The sequence below is a fragment of the Pongo pygmaeus genome, chromosome 9 (assembly GCF_028885625.2).
Source record: "Pongo pygmaeus isolate AG05252 chromosome 9, NHGRI_mPonPyg2-v2.0_pri, whole genome shotgun sequence".
Taxonomy (NCBI): Eukaryota; Metazoa; Chordata; class Mammalia; order Primates; family Hominidae; genus Pongo; species Pongo pygmaeus.
In genome coordinates, this window is record NC_072382.2 from 87,039,014 (window position 1) to 87,056,900 (window position 17,887).

The 17,887-nt window shown below is 41.1% G+C and overlaps 2 protein-coding genes across 33 annotated transcripts in view; one reads left to right on the forward strand and one right to left on the reverse strand.

The window, feature by feature from the left end:
- The window catches only part of CCDC83 (coiled-coil domain containing 83), a 123,456-nt gene that overhangs the window by 101,856 nt on the left and 3,713 nt on the right, over positions 1-17,887 (forward strand). The gene's annotated exons all lie outside the window — the stretch shown is intronic.
- Positions 15,607-17,887, reverse strand: part of PICALM (phosphatidylinositol binding clathrin assembly protein) — a 110,692-nt gene continuing 108,411 nt past the window's right edge. For 17 of the 31 annotated variants that reach the window (XM_063671299.1, XM_054437983.2, XM_054437982.2 and 14 more), the window contains one exon: positions 15,607-16,983. In XM_063671299.1, the coding sequence (XP_063527369.1) occupies positions 16,969-16,983 (15 nt within the window). In that variant the 3' untranslated portion in view covers positions 15,607-16,968. The remainder of the gene's footprint in view (positions 16,984-17,887) is intronic. The other 14 variants (XM_054437980.2, XM_054437975.2, XM_054437973.2 and 11 more) reach the window with 1 other exon arrangement.

Sequence of the window (17,887 nt, forward strand, 5' to 3'; positions counted from 1 at the left end):
TTGTGAGCTCCCCAGTGACTTTGGTACAAATACAGGACCCAAAGAAACCATGGGGAGCTGAGAAGCTGTGGTACCATTGCCCAGGGCAGAAACCCTTGGCGGCTGCATTGTTATCCAGAGATAAAAGGTTGGCTTGTATTTTGCCTGAGAAGAGTGATTTACCTGTGTGTGCCTGCTTTGTTGTTCTGACCATAAGTTGACATGCTCTAACAGCATTGTGGAATGGGCTATGCTGAGATGACAAATGTGTCCAACTGTTGATCTGCACCGCCCTTCCCGTAGCAGCTGCGGATGACTTGCCCTGGCACATACATCCAGCTTCTGCAGAAAACCAGACATGGATAGAGACTTGGGGTCCCATGGCCAACGTTTGTAACATGACACAGCAAGCTTTGGATAGGGAGAGCTGCAAAACCCATGGCATTCCCACCCCCTGGCTGACCCATAGCATCTATGATGCATGGGGCTGGTTAGTGGGGGTTAGCCCCCACCACAGGTACCATGATGTATAGAGCAGCTTTGGGGTAATGCCACCATGGGGTGGTTACCCACCATAGCCTGCACAAATATAACATATGTCACCACACCAAAGGTGTGTCGGAATAGGCAGCTTCAGCAAGGCCAGGACCTAGTAGACTTTGTGCCTCACTGGGAGTTTATGGGTCTATGGAGACACGGGATAGTTCTTTTTGCCAGTGAACTGTACTGGCTGCTGTACCTGGGGGTGGCCTTTTGTGCCTGCCACTGATATTCTCACGTTGCCTAGACACCCACATAACTGGGAGGAGCTACGTTCCTGGTTTTTGTGAGTGCAAAACCAGGTGGCTCTACCCCTTAGTATTAGCCATCCCTAGAGCAGGTGTCATAACTGTAGAAATGCAAGTTGCAGCGCTTGCTGAGCACACCGCTCAAGGCCTGAATTACACCCAAGTTACTCTCCTTCTGTTGACAGATGAGGTTGATCAAACCAGGAAGGTAGTACTGCAGAACCAGATGGCCCTAGACATATTAACTGCTCCCCAAGGTGGCACCTGTGCTCTTTAGGGAACACAATGTCGTACCTTCATCCCTGGCATCTTTTGGGAACACAATGTTATACCTTTATCCCTGACAATCAACAAAACATAACAGCAGCTTTGCAAGGAGTTTCCCAGGAAATCAAGGCAGTTGAAAGCCTTACTGATGACCCCCTACAAACATGGTGGGCATCTCTGGGCTCTGGCTTACGCTGGACTCTTAATAATTATGGGCAGCATAGTGAGAATATTAATAGTGAGTTGTTGCTCTCTGTATTGCTGCTGTGGCCTCTGGGTCCAGGGTTCCGCCCTGTGGGCACATCTCCCCACTAGGAGAACTCCCTCAGCCTAGTGGGTGGAGTATAAGGAAAATGGCTATGCTTCAGTCAGGAGTAGGCCAAGGCAGACATCCAGTATAGCATGACACAGCAGGTTTGGAGTGCAGGCACAAAATCTTGTGCACTATGTAATCACACTTATGTAGTCATTTAATGTAACCTGTTTGTGTGAGCCCATATCTGGCTTTAAGCCACTGTTGTCTGTGAGAAATATAACGGCACTGCTGACTCTGTAGGAGAGCGGGAGAGAATAAAGCCATGTCCCAACTGCCTATGGTCCCTCGAGCGTTCTTTCAGCTACCCACCACCCGTCCACCAGCTCCCCTCAGACCTCAGCTCAGGTTGGAACCTGACAGACTAAAAAAGTCTTGTTTGCTGCCAAGAAGATGTCAGAGTTGAGAAGGCATCATTTGGAAAGGGAAGGGGAAAGAATGCCTGTATTAGTTCTTTTGCATTGTTATAAAGGGATACCTGAGGCTGGGTAATTTATTTTAAAAAAGAGGTTTCATTGGCTCACAGTTCTGCAGGCTCTACAGGAAGTGTGATGGCAGCATCTGCTCCAGGCAAGGACTGCAGGAAGCTTACACTCATGGTGGAAGGTGAAGGGGGACAGGTGTATCACATGGCAAGAGCAGAAGTGAGAGAGAGAAGGGAGATGTTCCAGACTCTCTTAAACAACCAGATCTCATGTGACCTGAGCAAGAACTCACTTATCACCAAGGGGATGGTGTTATACCATTCATGAGGCATTCACCCTCATGATCCAATCACCTCCCACCAAGCCCCACCTCCAACATTGGAGATTACATTTCAACATGAGATTTGGAGGAGACAAATATTCAAACCCTATCAATGTGCTTTCCTTCCATTAGTATCATTTCTTGTGTTTGAGATTTGCAGAATAGCAGTATCTCTAAAATAAATCTGCAGTTTTCTTAACAACTCAAACTCTAAACAGCTTACAGTGGTAGCTTTTTTAATGACTACATTGCAAAGCAACTCTCAATAAAGTTATACCAATGTGAACTTCCTATGGGTGTCACTCATTCAACAAAGCATTTATGGAACCAGTCAGGCACTGTTTGTAAGGTTTTAGGGATGCAAAATCAAACTGCTTCTTTCCTCAAATAGCTCATGGTCCACTAAGAGAGCCTGAGCCATCATTGCTGCTTTCAGTCTTCATCAATAACAAGGAGGGAAGGAAGCAAGGAAAGTGAGAGAAGACAGGAAAAGCTATTCTAGGTGTGGTGGGTGAGGCTACCATGTGTTTAGCTCACACTGTTTTTAGTACCTTTAGTAATAGGCTTGGAAAAAGCAATTTAAGTAAAAATGAGTTTAGGAGGATTTTTATGTAGGTTTCAGTTCTCAGAATAACCAAGTATGTGAGTTTTTCATGTTGTTATTCAAGATTTGGGGGGCAGGAACAAGGTGGTTGGAGCTTGAGCTTCAGGCTAGTAAATTGCTTACTTTAGGCCCCAAAATTAGATGGGTTTGAAGAAATTAAGGAGGTGTAAAGAGACAGAGTATGGGAAAACACATTCTGTGGAGTTAGGCTGGCTGCCTTTGCATCTTGGGCGGTCACTTAACCTCTTTAAACCCTGGTTTCCTCAACAGTACTTTATGAATCTAATTCCCATACTGCAGTATTATTTAAGGATTAGAAAGTGTGTAACCTACACATAGTAGACATGCAATATATGGCAGATGAAAAAACTGACATTTAACAGGAATCTCTAAAGATTCTCTGGAAGTAGCCAAAGAGTATGGTTGTCTTTGCAGTGCATTCACATAAAGGCACACACAGCAGAGTCTGTGTCCAATCTGTCACATGGTGTGAGGTGCAAACCAGTCTGATGACAGCTGGGCTCTACACACTTTAAGTTTTAATTTGTATAGATATATGATAGTTTTATATGCATATGGGGTAACTACATGCTTATTAATCCAAGGGCTCTCTCTGTCTTTTGCTGAGAGCAAATCAGTCACCGCCTGGTGTGGGGGCATGGTCTTCATCCAGTAGGCTCCAAGGGCCCATCCTGAATCTGCTGATCTACTTGAGGCTGTAGGGACAAGTAGCAAACCTAGTTCCAAAATTCTTATGTGTAGCAGGAGGTGGGGTACAGGTATTTTTGTCTCCTCTCAAGCCATGTAGTCAGACACTAGAACCATTCAGGGAACAGAGAGGCTAGGGTAGTTTTATGGCAACAAAGGGCTGTTTGTTAAAGGACTGATTTCCTTGCTTGATTTACTAGATGTCAACACAACAGTTCTCTGTATTTTTCTTGGAATAAACTGGCTTTTGTAACAGACACAAGGAAATGCACCCTCGAACAACTGAGGCTTTCTAAATATTAGTGACTTTAACTTGATTAAGTATTTCCATTTCCTATTCCTATGACTTTGTGAGGCTCATGTTCCCAGAAAGGCTTTTTTTTTTTTTTTTGTATCATGACTCTTTAGGTTGGTTATGTTTTAGGTCATTCTGTTCTTATGATCTGAGTAAGTGCTAAAAGCCTTTAAGATACTTTTAAAGAATCTTTAAATAGAAATGTTTTCAGATTTCCAGCACAACAAATAAGTCTTAAAGTAACTACAGATTCAGATACCCTCACAGATTCTTAGCATAAGGTTTTGTCAGCATTTCCTTCCTCAAGTCCTGTGTCAACTCGCTGACCTCTTGCCTTCTTGGGTTACTGCCATCTTTTTGTATAGTCTCAGCTATAAAAATATGCTAGCACTTGCAACATTTCCCTCCTAAGAAGAATGAAAATTAACCACGTGGGATTTCCCTCTCTATGACTACTCTGAATGAGGCCAGCGAGTCACTTTTACCTCAAAGTCCTCAGACACCAAATCAGAGGGATAGTGTACCCTGACCTCCCATGAGGTTCTAGCACAAGTGTGTAATTAACCTTAGAGCTTTAATGTTCTTCGTTACATCTCATTTTTACATCAGTCATTTTCTCTAGCCACTTAAAAAGTGTCTTTTGTTACTTTTATGCTATTTATATAGAAATGTCAACGTGAGATATAGCTGGATCTAAAATCTGGTGAGAACGTACATATTTTCAACATGTCTTGTAACATTTACTCAGCACTAGCAGCTTGGATTTGCTTAGTTTTCATTTTTTAAGCTTTTGATGTTTTTTGTATTTGTTTTCATTGACACATTTCAATTCTAAAACATTATTTTAAAAGATTTCTCAGATCTCAACTTATAGTATGTGTCATGGGTTTTGAAGTCACAGATCAGAAAAAGCTTCATGAAATCAACAATTCTTCTAATAAAAATTGTAGGACTGTGGCACTGGTTGCTATTTTGTCTTTAAATATATTCTCCCTATTAGCAATAGTACAAAATATAAGTGAAAAAAGTAAACTATTCTCCTCCTTCTTCTATAATCATCCTTTTAGCTGTTTTATTTGGTACATGGTCACTCAAATTAAATACTTTTTTTAGTCTAGGCTTTTTTTTAATAGCCATATGACAAAGTTCTGGCCAATGAAATGTGAACAGAAGTGCAAAAAGTGTGCACAACTTCTGAGTCATCTCTTCTCCTTTCCCCACCCACCTGAATCCTGCTGCTTGGAATGTGGTTATGCTGCTTAGCCGTACTGGATTATGCACCTGAGAGTAATACCTTAAGGACTGTGGGACACCAAGACACCTAGACCTAAAAGTGGACACCTAACAATCTTGTGGGGCAGAGTAGCCACACATGGGGCAGAGTAGCCACACATACCAAGTCACACTTGCATGTGTGCAGGAAAAGAAACTATCTTGTTTGAATCATCGTTAGTTTAAGTTTACTGTTATACACAACCAAAACCAATCCTCATACAGAGACTGAATATTTCCCTTATGAGAAGTCAATGTTTTCAATAGTAAAATATTGTCTCTGCCAGGTGCGGTGGCTCATGCCTGTAATCCTAGCACTTTGGGAGGCCATGGTGGGAGGATTGCTTGAGCTCAGGAGTTCGAGACCAGCCTGGGCAATAGAGTGAGACCTCCCCTCTACAAAAACTTAAAAAATTAGCTGGGCGTGGTGGCATACGCCTGTAGTCCCAGCTACTTGGGGGCTGAGGTGGGAGAACTGCTTCAGCCTAGAAGTTCAAGGCTGCAGTGAGCCATGATGTTGCCACTGCACTCTGGTCAGGGTGACAGAGCCAGACCTTGTCTCAAAAAAAAAAAAAAAAAAAGTAAAAGAAAAGTAGTCTGTAGTCTCTAGGACATTAAATAGGGCTGGGTAAGTAATTTATTCTGTTAAATTTTTTTTTACAAATTGACATTTTGGGGTGGATGTTATGAAGAAAAAATGTTTTAAAAAGGGCTCAAAGTACATTAGAAAGTATTCTGCTTAGAAAATATCTATGGGCATCTAAACTGTTGCCCTAAGTATACTTATGTGTGGGGTTGGCTGTTTTCAAAAATGTATTCTGTCACACCAAACTATAGTATTACTGAAGTTGCCCCAGGACCAAGAACTCCTGCTTGTTGTGAGGACATGTGGAGTCAGGGGTTCAAAGTTCTGCTTTGAAAACCACTCATGGGATCTCCACAAGCACTGGGCTTTGGTCAGCTATGTAAAAAGGCAGAATGGGCAATGTCAACAATTTAGTAATACAAACAATAGCAAACACTTAAATGTGCTTATTATATGCACTTTACATGTACTGATCCTATCTATTATAACCCTATGAGGTAGGGTCTATAATTACACCCATTTTACAGATGAAAAAATAGGCAGAGGGAAATTCAGTAACTTTTTCAAAGTTCTCCAGGTAGTAAAGGAGCAGAGCCAGGATTTGAACACAGGCAATTTGGATCCAGAATCTAGGCTCTTGACTACAAGCTGTTCTGCATCCCAGTGAGAATAACAGTAATTATGTATCACATCTTTATCATGTTCTGAGTCTATCTTTTAAATTCATTAAATACAAGCCAGGCACGGTGGCACAGGCCTGTAATCCCTGCACTTTGGGAGGTTGAGGTGGGTGGATCACTTGAGGTCAGGAGTTCAAGACCAGGCTGGCCAACATGGCGAAACCTCATCTCTACTAAAAATACAAAAATTAGCCGGATGTGGTGGCTCACACCTGTAATCCCAGCTACTTGGGAGGCTGAGGCACAAGAAAGAATCTCTTTAACCTGGGAGGCAGAGGTTGCAGTGAGCGGAGATTGCGCTACTGCACTCCAGCCTGGGCAACAGAGAGAGACCCTGTCTCAAAAAAAAAATAAATAAAAATTTTAAAAATTCATTATATACAGCAGTCTTAGGAGGTAGGCACTATTATGATAATTTTACAGATGAAGAAACTGAGACAAAGGGAGAGTATGTAACTTGCTCAAACTGGGGTTTAAATCCACAGCATGGCAGAGTTTACACCATTACTTCTATGCTGTACTGTCTCATTAAGCAGCAGTTGCTTCCCTCAGTGATGGAGATACTCTCCAAGGAAGGGATTTCTGCAAATTGTCCTCTGTGTATTTCCATATTTCAGGCTCTTCATTTGCCTTTCTTCCATCTCCTACCCCATAACATTTCCAGTCCTAACCACTCAGCATTTCCCTTTCTCCCACTGATTTTGCAACCTGTCTGATTGTCTCTCACCTAGCTATCTCCTCTACCTCACTACAGCTTTCAGGGGCTAAGTTTTGCTCATGTTGGAAGACTGTTATAATAGTCTCCCTATAGTTCCTTCTTAATACAGCAGCCAGAGCGAGCCCTTTAGCAACAAAAGTTTTTAAAGAATCCTCTGGCCAACATTTTCCGTGGTTTCCCCACTGAGAAAGAAATCCAAGCCGCAGCATGGCCTAGCCTTGGCCCACTGCCACTCCTGACCTCAGCTCCAACCTGCTCGCTTTGTTCAAACCTTGCTGGCGAGAGTGCTGTTTTTGACTAGGGAAGCAGGGCCTTTGTTCTGCCCTCTGCTCGCATAATGTGGGGAGGAGAGCCACTCTCCAAATCTTACCATCCTGCTTCCTTACTTAGTATCTCTGTTCAAAGATGACTTCAAGGTCTTCGTTGACCCTATCCCAAACAGCACTATACTCTGCTCACATCACTCTCTCTACTATTTTTTTCTCACAACACTCATCATCATTCGTCATAAAATATTTGCTAATTGCCTACTCTCACAAGAAAATAAGCTCAATGAAAGAAGAACCTATGTTTTGTTTATTGATTCTTGCACCTAGAACTACTGGCACATTGAAGGCACTCAGTGTATTGAATGGATGAACAAAGAAGTCAATCCGCTTTCTAAAAATCTTCCTTGGTCAGTCTTTTGCTTAGTATCTCTTTTAGTTCATAGTTTTTTGATATCTCTGCATTTTCTCAATGCCATGTGATCTGCCTTCTGTCCCTGACAATTCCCAGGTATATCTAGGGGTAAGGTTCAAGTTCCTAATTGCTAGATCCAATGGGCAGGTTTTGGTCTTTATTTTACTTGTGTTGGCCATTCCCTACTTCTTCAGTTATATCCTTGACATAATTATCTTTCCTGGTTCTCCTCCTCCAGCTCTGATTGTTCTTTTCTGGCCTCCATCCCTTAATAAGGGTGTGTTCCCTGGGCCTCATCCTTGGCCCTTTCTTACTCTGGCACACAGTGGTTCCTTTGGTAATCTCAACCGCTGTCATAGGTACTCTTTTTTTTTTTTTAATCTTTTTTATTATTATTATACTTTAAGTTTTAGGGTACATGTCCACAATGTGCAGGTTTGTTACATATATATACATGTGCCATGTTGGTGTGCTGCACCCATTAGCTTGTCATTTAGCATTAGGTATATCTCCTAATGCTATCCCTCCCCCCTCCCCCCCACCCCACAACAGTCCCCAGAGTGTGATGTTCCCCTTCCTGTGTCCATGTGTTCTCGTTGTTCAATTCCCACCTATGAGTGAGAACATGCGGTGTTTGGTTTTTTGTCCTTGTGATAGTTTGATGAGAATGATGGTTTCCAGTTTCATCCATGTCCCTACAAAGGACATGAACTCATTATTTTTTATGGCTGCATGGTATTCCATGGTGTATATGTGCCACATTTTCTTAATCCAGTCTATCATTGTTGGACATTTGGGTTGGTTCCAAGTCTTTGCTATTGTGAATAGTGCCACAATAAACATACGTGTGCATATGTCTTTATAGCAGCATGATTTATAATCCTTTGGGTATAAACCCAGTAATGGGATGGCTGGGTCAAATGGTATTTCTAGTTCTAGATCCTTGAGGAATCGCCACACTGACTTCCACAATGGTTGAATTAGTTTACGGTCCCACCAACAGTGTAAAAGTGTTCCTATTTCTCCACATCCTCTCCAGCACCTGTTGTTTCCTGACTTTTTAATGATTGCCATTCTAACTGGTGTGAGATGGTATCTCATTGTGGTTTTGATTTGCATTTCTCTGATGGCCAGTGATGATGAGCATTTTTTCATGTATTTTTTGGCTGCATAAATGTCTTCTTTTGAGAAGTGTCTGTTCATATCCTTCACCCACTTTTTGATGGGTTTTTTTTTTTCTTGTAAATTTGTTTGAGTTCATTGTAGATTCTGGATATTAGCCCTTTGTCAGATGAGTAGGTTGCGAAAATTTTCTCCCATTTTGTAGGTTGCCTGTTCACTCTGATGGTAGTTTCTTTTGCTGTGCAGAAGCTCTTTAGTTTAATTAGATCCCATTTGTCAATTTTGGCTTTTGTTGCCATTTCTTTTGGTGTTTTAGATATGAAGTCCTTGCCCATGCCCATGTCCTGAATGGTATTGCCTAGATTTTCTTCTAGGGTTTTTATGGTTTTAGGTCTAACATTTAAGTCTTTAATCCATCTTGAATTAATTTTTGTATAAGGCGTAAGGAAGTGATCCAGTTTCAGCTTTCTCTTTTAATACTTCTGGACTTCTTTAAATGTCTAGAAGTGGAATTACTGGGCAAAGGAGACAGACATTTTTATGACTTTCTGGAAGGGCTGTCCAATTTACAGTGCTCCTAAAAATGATCAGAGTTGCTCACTTTCCATCCCAATAATGACAGACTTTGAACAGGCAAATAGGTAAAAACAAAGGAGCAGAGAATTCCAGAGTTTCAATTAAGAGGTAGGGAAGAGACAAAGTTAGCCTGAGCAGAAGCTTCAAGAGTGGAGGTATGAGAAAGGCTGCAATGGTTGTAGGCCTTGAATATTTGATAAGCAGTGAGCCACCCAGAAACACTGAAGGATTCCAGCTGTTAAAGCACAGGATTCGAGGGAAGGGGCTGGAGCCAACCAGAAACATGAACACCCACCACGTGATGGATCACTCCTGCCCTTCTCAGGAAGCTACATTTGGGCAGAAAATTATCAAGAATGAGAACTTTGTGAATCATGTATGCTAAGTCTTACAATCAATAAACTGCCTGGTAAATGAAACTAAAAATGCCTGATGGGTCCTGTAGTTTCCCATAACACAAGACAAGAGGCCTGGGAAGTCCTGCTTACTTCCCAAGTTTCCTATAAGACAGTAAAATAAACATTGATGAATGGAAAGCACCCTTCTCTATTGGGTGACTGATAAATAATATTGCCCTCCTAAGCCCATTGGACCAGTATTCCTCCTGTCTGCACCAAAGACCAGCCTTCCCCCAAAAAGAAAATCCATCTTTTTCCCTTGGGTTGGCCTGAGTATCAGCAGAGCCAGCTATCAGGTAGTGTAGACTATCAGGTAGTGTAGACTGGGCTCTAACCTGGGATGATAGCAATAAAAATCTGCACTGAATGTCTATTTGTGACCTGTGAGACCAAGGCTTTTTTGTGCTGCAGGTTTGGCCTCTTATCCTTAGGTATAAATTCCTGTTTGTAAACTTATGTCTCAATTCAAGTTCCCAAGCCAAATTCCTATCCCCAGATTATTTCCCTGGGTAGACTTTCTCAAAGGGGAATTATTGGATTAAGGGTATGAACTCTCGAGGTTTCTAACTATGGCCAATTTCCATCCAAAACAGCTGTACTGGCTTACACTCACCTTAGCCTTAGATAAGCAATCAAACTTTGTGTACTCTTGCCTGTACTGGTACATACACACATGCTCCTTGATAAACACAATGGCACCCTATACTCCATTGTATAGCAGTGCTTAAGACCAACAACCAGACCAACAGCCAGACCATAGTAGTTCTGGACGTCAACTTAAGCAGAGTTGACAAAGATTATATACTAAGTGACTTAATCTCTCTGAGCCTCAGTTTCGTAATCTATGAAATAGGTATAACAAAAGTGCTTCTTTCATAGACTCAATTAAATGAATGAGTATATATAAAAGCTCTCAGAACAGCCTTACACCTACAAAGGACTGTTTTTTTCTTTTTGAGACAGAGTCTCACACTGTCACCCAGGCTGGAGCGCAATGGTGCGATCTCGGCTCACTGTAACCTCCGCCTCCCAGGTTCAAGTGATTCTCCTGCTTCAGCCTCCTGAGTAGTTGAGATTACAGGCAAGCGCCACCATGCCCAGCTCATTTTTGTATATTTTCAGTAGAGACAAGGTTTCACCATGTTGGCCAGGCTGGTCTCAAACTCCTTGCCTCAAGTGATCCACCTGCCGCAGCCTCCCAGTGCTAGGATTACAGGCGCGAGCCACTGTGCCTGGCTTTATTTGAATTCTTTAGTTACTACTAATGATGATTTTTTTCCATCGATCATTAGTATTTCTTCTTTGGTGAACTATTTTTATCATACTTTCCTTTTTCCTATTTGACTATACCTATTTTTTATTAATATATATTTTATGTGTGTATATATACACTTACACACTTTGGTCTCCCAAAGTGTTGGGATTACAGACACGAGCCACTGCACTGGCCTAAAATTAGCTTATTAGATTTTATATATATACCTGTGTGTGTGTATATATATATAATATGCATATATATATATCTACGTGTGTGTGTATATATATATACCTTAATATAGAGAGAGATAAGGTCTCACTATGTTGCCCAGGCTAGTCTTGAACTCCTGGGCTCAAGTGATCCTCTTGCCTCGGCCTCCCAAACTGCTGGGATTACAGACGTGAACCACCTCTGAAATATGTATATTCTTGGCTGAGTGCGGTGGTTCATGCCTGTAATCCTAGCACTTTGAGAGGCCAAGGAGAGCAGATCACTTGCCCCTTCTCCAAGTAGGTATTTGGAGCTGGTAAAATTGGCTTATTAAATAGTCCATCTTTTCTTGACTCTTGAAATGCTATTCTACCACATATTTAAACACCTGTCAGTTATTAGGCTTACTGTCCTATTCTGTTTGTTGTCTTCTGGGCCAGTATCAAATCAGTTTAATTTACTGTAACTTTGTAAGTCTAAGTGAACTCCCATTTTTTCATTTCTATTTTTGGTCCACACAAAATGTAAATTCTGGCCACGATGAATTTTAAGTTCTGCATATCAGTACAGTTGTTGTAAAAGATTAGCTACTGGTGACAATTATTATAAACATCAAGCAATGAGCACAGCTATCCTTGCATCTACCTTAGAAGTCCGCTTGCTAGGCTTCTTGGGATCTCCCACTGAATGTTCCCCTTCTACTTCAATGTCTCTGTCTTCTTCTGGCCCTTGAAGCTTCCCTTCAATATGTAATTAAAAGGAAGTGAAGTTCATTTCAGTTTCTACCTTGGTATGGTTTGGATGTTTGGATCTCTCATGGTTTAGCACCATCCCCTTGCTCAGTTCGTTCAAGTGAGATCTGATTGTTTTCAAGTCTCCCGCCTCACTCCCTTGCTTCTTCTCTCAGGCCTGCTCTCTTCTTTGTCTTTGACTATCAGTAAAAGCTTCCTGAAGCCTCACCAGAAACCAGTGCCATGCAGCCTGCCATGAGCCAATGAAACCTCTTTTCTTTGTAAATTACCTAATCTCAGGTATTTATAGCAACCCCAAGAACAGACTAACACTACTACCCTTCTTAGGACAAAAATGATCAGAGATGCAGATTTCATGTTTTGTGCCTTACACAGGCACTAAGCTAGCTGGCAGTGCCAGTGTGGTGTGCTTAATGCTTCCATGTAGTGTTCTCAAAAGTTTAAAGAAATCTGACTTCCTAGACAGCCTGAGTGGTGGGCAGTGGGGGGCTACTTGATATTTCCTTCCCTACGGTCCCAGTCAGAGGCACGGTAACTCAATACTTGTTTATCCAGAGGACAGGACAGCTGCCAAGGGACCAAGGCTCAAGGGAGACAGGCAGGGTACCTAACTGGGGAAGGCTCCGACAGAGCAAGGTTTAGCTCGCAAGGTCAATCACACACAATTTTTATTTCAAAACCAACTTTAGGCTGGGTGTGGTGGCTCACGCCTGTAATCTCAGCAGTTTGGGAGGTGGAGGCAGGATCACTCAAGGTCAGGAGTTCAAGCCAGCCTGGCCAACATAGTGAAATCCCATCTCTATTAAAATACAAAAATTAGCCAGGCATGGTGGCAGGTGCCTGAGGCAGGAGAATCACTTGAACCCGGGAGGTGGAGGTTGCAGTAAGCCAAAATCACACCACTGCACTACAGCCTGGGCAACAGAGCGAGACTCCATCTCAAAACAAAAAACAAAACTTTAATTTTTTTTTTTTTGAAGCAGGGTCTCACCTCATTCTGTTGCCCAGGCTGCAGTGCAGTGGTGTGACCTCAGCTCACAGCAGCCTCAACCATACCGGGCTCAAGCGATCCTCCCATCTCAGCCTTCGGAGTGGCTGGGATTTAATTTTTTTTTTTTTTTTTTCCACTGTTGTAGAGACGGGGTTTCACCATGTTGGCCAGGCTGGTCTCAAGCTCCTGGGCTCAAGTGATCCGCCCACTTTGGCCTCCCAAAGTGTGGGGATTACAGACATGAGCCACTGCACTGGCCTAAAATTAGCTTTTTTATTAGATAAAAAGGTATTTTGAAGCAGGGCTTATCAGAAAATAAAACTTTTTCTAACCTCACCTTTCTCTCCTAGTTGTCTGCCTAAAATCAGTTTAATCTTCGCTTCAAGTTACATCTGCCCCACAGCAAATATCATAGAAAGAACTTTCATTAACAGTGTTGTCAGTTTCATACAGCTTTCATGCAACTACATCTGCATACTACATCAACAACAAATGGGACACAGTGAGTGCTTATGCTAAAATTAGGAATACTAGCTAGAAACACAGAAAACCTTTTGGATTGGTGAAACTTCAAATAGGACATTACTTCTTAGTAACAGCAAGAAATCAGCTTAATGTTTTCAGTGAGACTGCATGGATGATAATGCAGCCTTTCTTTTCTGAAACTTCAGACAGCAGAATTCCAGAAGGGCTAGTCACACCCACGGAAGGCAGCAAGTGTGGCAGAACAAAGATCTAAGCTGACTGCAGAGGCCACTGATGAAAGCTGTGAAATCTCTTTCCTGGACGGCAAGAATAAATTCATCTGGCTTACTACTGTGGTGTCTCCATACACTGTGACCTAGTCAGTGCCAGCACACAGGAGCCACACTCACTCTTGAGAGATTTTTTTCTCTGTGGAATTTTGTAGAATAAGCAAACAGAGTTTGGAAGCGTGTTTCTGAGTTATGATAAATGAGAAGAACCTTGAAATTATTTTTAGTTCAAGAAAAACATCCCATTAAGGCCTATTTCCCATAAGTCACATTTTGTTGGCTTCTGGAAAAGCAGAAGATTCCCAGGCCAACATAAGGAAGTCCTCTTCCTAAATATGTATTCTCATAGTCACTGGTTAAGAAAGGGATACCTTTTTAAAAATACTGAATGCTGACAGATGTTAAATCAAAGGCAAACAATATTGAAAACGATTTGGAACAGGTATAGTTGTCCTCTGCTTACAATCTTCTCTCTTATCTCAGCCAATACCTACTTGCTAATTGGATAGTAAAATGACATGAGCATGTATGAGTTTACAGCCTGATGTAATTATGTAATCAATAGCTGATTTACTTCACTCATTATATTGTGGTTAAAGTTGCTCTTGTCGCATGTTTGCATTCTTCCTTGTCAACGATGTCTGGGCATCAGAGGAGGAGGCAGGAAATGTACTTCACTAAAGACCACTGGAAATAAAGAGTGGCCATCAGTCTAGATTGCAGAGGGAAACAATCTCCATGTCAGTTTATATATTTGAATTACGTGACAGCAGGTCACAGAGAGAACAATGGACCATGAAACCAAAGATTTGACTTCCATCTGTTAACTTACTCATCTGGGCAAGTTCCTTTTTTTTTTAAACAGGGTCTCACTTTGTCACCCAGGCTGGAGTGTGCAGTGGCATGATCCCACCTCACTGCAGCCTCAACCTCCTGGACTCGGGTGATCCTACCACTTCAGTCTCCCAAGTAGCTGGGACTATAGGCATACACCTGGCTAATTTTTGTATTTTTGGTACAGATAGCATTTCACCATGTTGCCCAGGCTGGTCTTGAAATCCTGGGCTCAAGTGATCGTGTACCTCAGCCTCCCAAATTACTGGAATAACAGGTGTGAGCCACTGCACCCAGCTCCTTTTCTGATTTCTGATTCCTGCATATAAAATGGATAAAATGTGGATAACACTTATCAAACATAGCCCAAAAGTTGTTTAAACAATAAAATAAAAATGGCTACAAAGCACGTCACATACTGAAACATACTTAAAAAAAAATAAGGCAATATGAAATAAAACAAGCCACAGACCTTAAATATAAACACCTCCTCAAACATCACAAGAGACAAAAATTTGTAAAGTTAAGGAAGGTAACTTATAAAAGTACAACTTCCCAGTTTATATGAAAATGGTTTAATAACAGTGAAACTTAAAAGCTGATAAAATTTATTGGCTACAACTACATTTTTTCTCCAATCACAGCAAATATTATGAGACACTTATCAATGCAAAGCTTTTGATCCTTTATCATGTACTCTGAACCCTATGCACTACTAAATGGGCAATATGATACAATCAAAGGTTTCTTTGGCAGACATAATTATATGTACCGAAACGTTAAACTGCATATTTTCCCTTAAACTTACCTGACTAAAGGCATCTGATCAAAAGACAAAAAGTGAACAATTTTAATAAGTAGTTGCATTTATCAATAAGAGTCTACAAGGTAACAAAAAATGTAAAGAGACATCTTTTTGAAAATTCATATAAAACAAACCTTCCATGTTACTAAATCAACAAATATAATCACCTGGGTATATTTTATTAGGGAAAAATGACAATATTGATGATAATAAAAAGAGAAAGGAAAAATGAAAATTGCATCTCAGACCAGAATACCATAACAAAAGTTTTGTGGAAGCTGCATTTTATTTGAAAATCCACCCATTTTGCTAACATACATTTTAATATTGTAAACAAAAATAGAATCTGCAGAGACAATGCAACAAGAATGCTTAAACTCATGTACAGAATTGCTTTCCTACAATGAACTGTCCTTCTTAAGGCCCCTCTCCACCCAAATGTTAAAGATGTATTTACACAAAGCACCGATCAACAGTGCAGTTTAATTCTTTGTTTACTAAACTCTTGGCTAGACATTAACTTTAAAGATACTATTTCCCCTTATTTAAAAGGTACATGATCATAACATGGCACGAGCCAAATAAAAGGTTCAAGGACTTTGCGCCCCTTCCCTCCCCCTTGTAACACCTTCTAGAGTTTTAGTGAAAAGAAGGAAAGTCTTGAAGTGAAAGCAATTCCTCACATTCATTTTGGAAAGGCCCTAATGTCAAATGGAAAATAATGACATGCCAAGCACAAAGCAGTAAAGATCCTTTCCAATGCACTAATGCTGAATTTAAAATGTAGTGCTTTTCCTAGTCAGTGAACTGTTCCCTGGCAAAATCCTAGGCACAGAATTGACTATAAGGATTAATGCATTTATAATGCTTCCCTAAATCCCATAGAGGCCGAGAATTCTTAAGAGATTCAGACCTATGGACTTGCCTTAAAATATTTAGTGCTCTGTATGTCAGCTGAGAAAAGCATTCTGAATCAGATTCATTCTTGTGGATAAAAATCAAACATACGGTGCACATCCATACTCGTTTTCATAAGGAGGTCTGATACAATATTAATGTTATGTAAAATTGATAATCATAAATAAATACAAATACTTAAGGAATGTCTACTGCAAACTGAATATAATTTTTTTTTAAAAAAGAAAAGTTAATTTCAGTTATTGTTTCTGTATTTGTGAGGACTGGAGAAAAGAAAGATAATGCATAATTAGGAATTTTAATTTTGATCCCCCAAAAGAGTCCTGTTGAAATACAGTAAAGGACACAGTTCTTCTCTCCAGGCAGCTTTTCCAAATACAAATTTCACACTTTCCAAATAAGGGCTTTTCTTGATAGGTTATTGATTATGGGTATTAACAGGAGTTGAAAGAATTGAAGGGTTAGTCACCAAAAAGACAGATCTTAGTCTTAAATCATAGCAATTCTTGGCTTTATAAACTGTATTGATACGTTCTCCTATAAACTAGTCCCAGTTTCCTTCATGGGCCTTCACTGAGTTACTTGTAGCATTCTAATGGAAGAAGAGAGTTTAAGAGATTTAAGAGACAGCAGTTTGGATTTTGCTGGAAGTAAGGATTTTGCTGCTTGAGCACTTGTCTTTTTGGAGTAATTCCATTTTCTTCCATCAAGTTACATAAACTGTATCTGGAAAAAAAAAGTGGGTATGTTAATTCATTGTATTGTAGGATGTCTTCTCATAAATAAAAATGCTTTGTGGTCTTTACCATTTAACTGGCCCAGAAGTGTTCACAACATGCTTATCACAAACCCTGTTTATAAAACAAAGTCAGTATTATCAACTTATGTGCCAGAGAGCTCAATATTTGACACATATACGGACTTCCAAATAATGTTTTTTGTTGTTGTTTTTGAGACAGGGTCTTGCTCTGCTGTCTAGGCTGGATTGCAGTGGCATGATCAAAGCTCACTGGCTGGGCACCATAGCTCACACCTGTAATCCCAGCACTCTGGGAGGCTGAGGTGGGCGGATCACCTGAGGTGAGTTCGAGAGTTTGAGACTGGCCTGGCCAATATGGTGAAACCCTGTCTCTACTAAAAATACAAAAATTAGCCAGGTGTGGTGGCGGGCGCCTGTAATCCTAGCTACTCGGGAGGCTGAGGCAGGAGAATTGCTTGAACTCAGGAGGCGGAGGTTGTAGTGAGCTGAGATCGTGCCACTGCACTCCAGCCTGGGCAACAACAGCAAAACTCCATCTCAAAAAAAAAAAACTCATTGGAACTCCTGGGCTCAAGCAACCCTCCTGCCTCAGCCTCCTGAATAGCTACGACTGCAGACAGTCGCCACCACACCTGGCTAATTTTTGGGTGGGGGTAGAGACTAGGGTCTCACCATATTGCCCAGGCTGATCTTGAACTACTAGCCAGCCCCAGGTGATCCTCCTGCATCAGCCTCCCAGGGTGCTGGGATTACAGGCATAAGCAACCACATCCGGGCCAAATACTTAACTGCTAAAAATCGAGGAATAGCATGTGGAAGAGGAAAAGAAAGAAGATCAATGACCAATTTTTTCATGACAAGTTCAGAAAA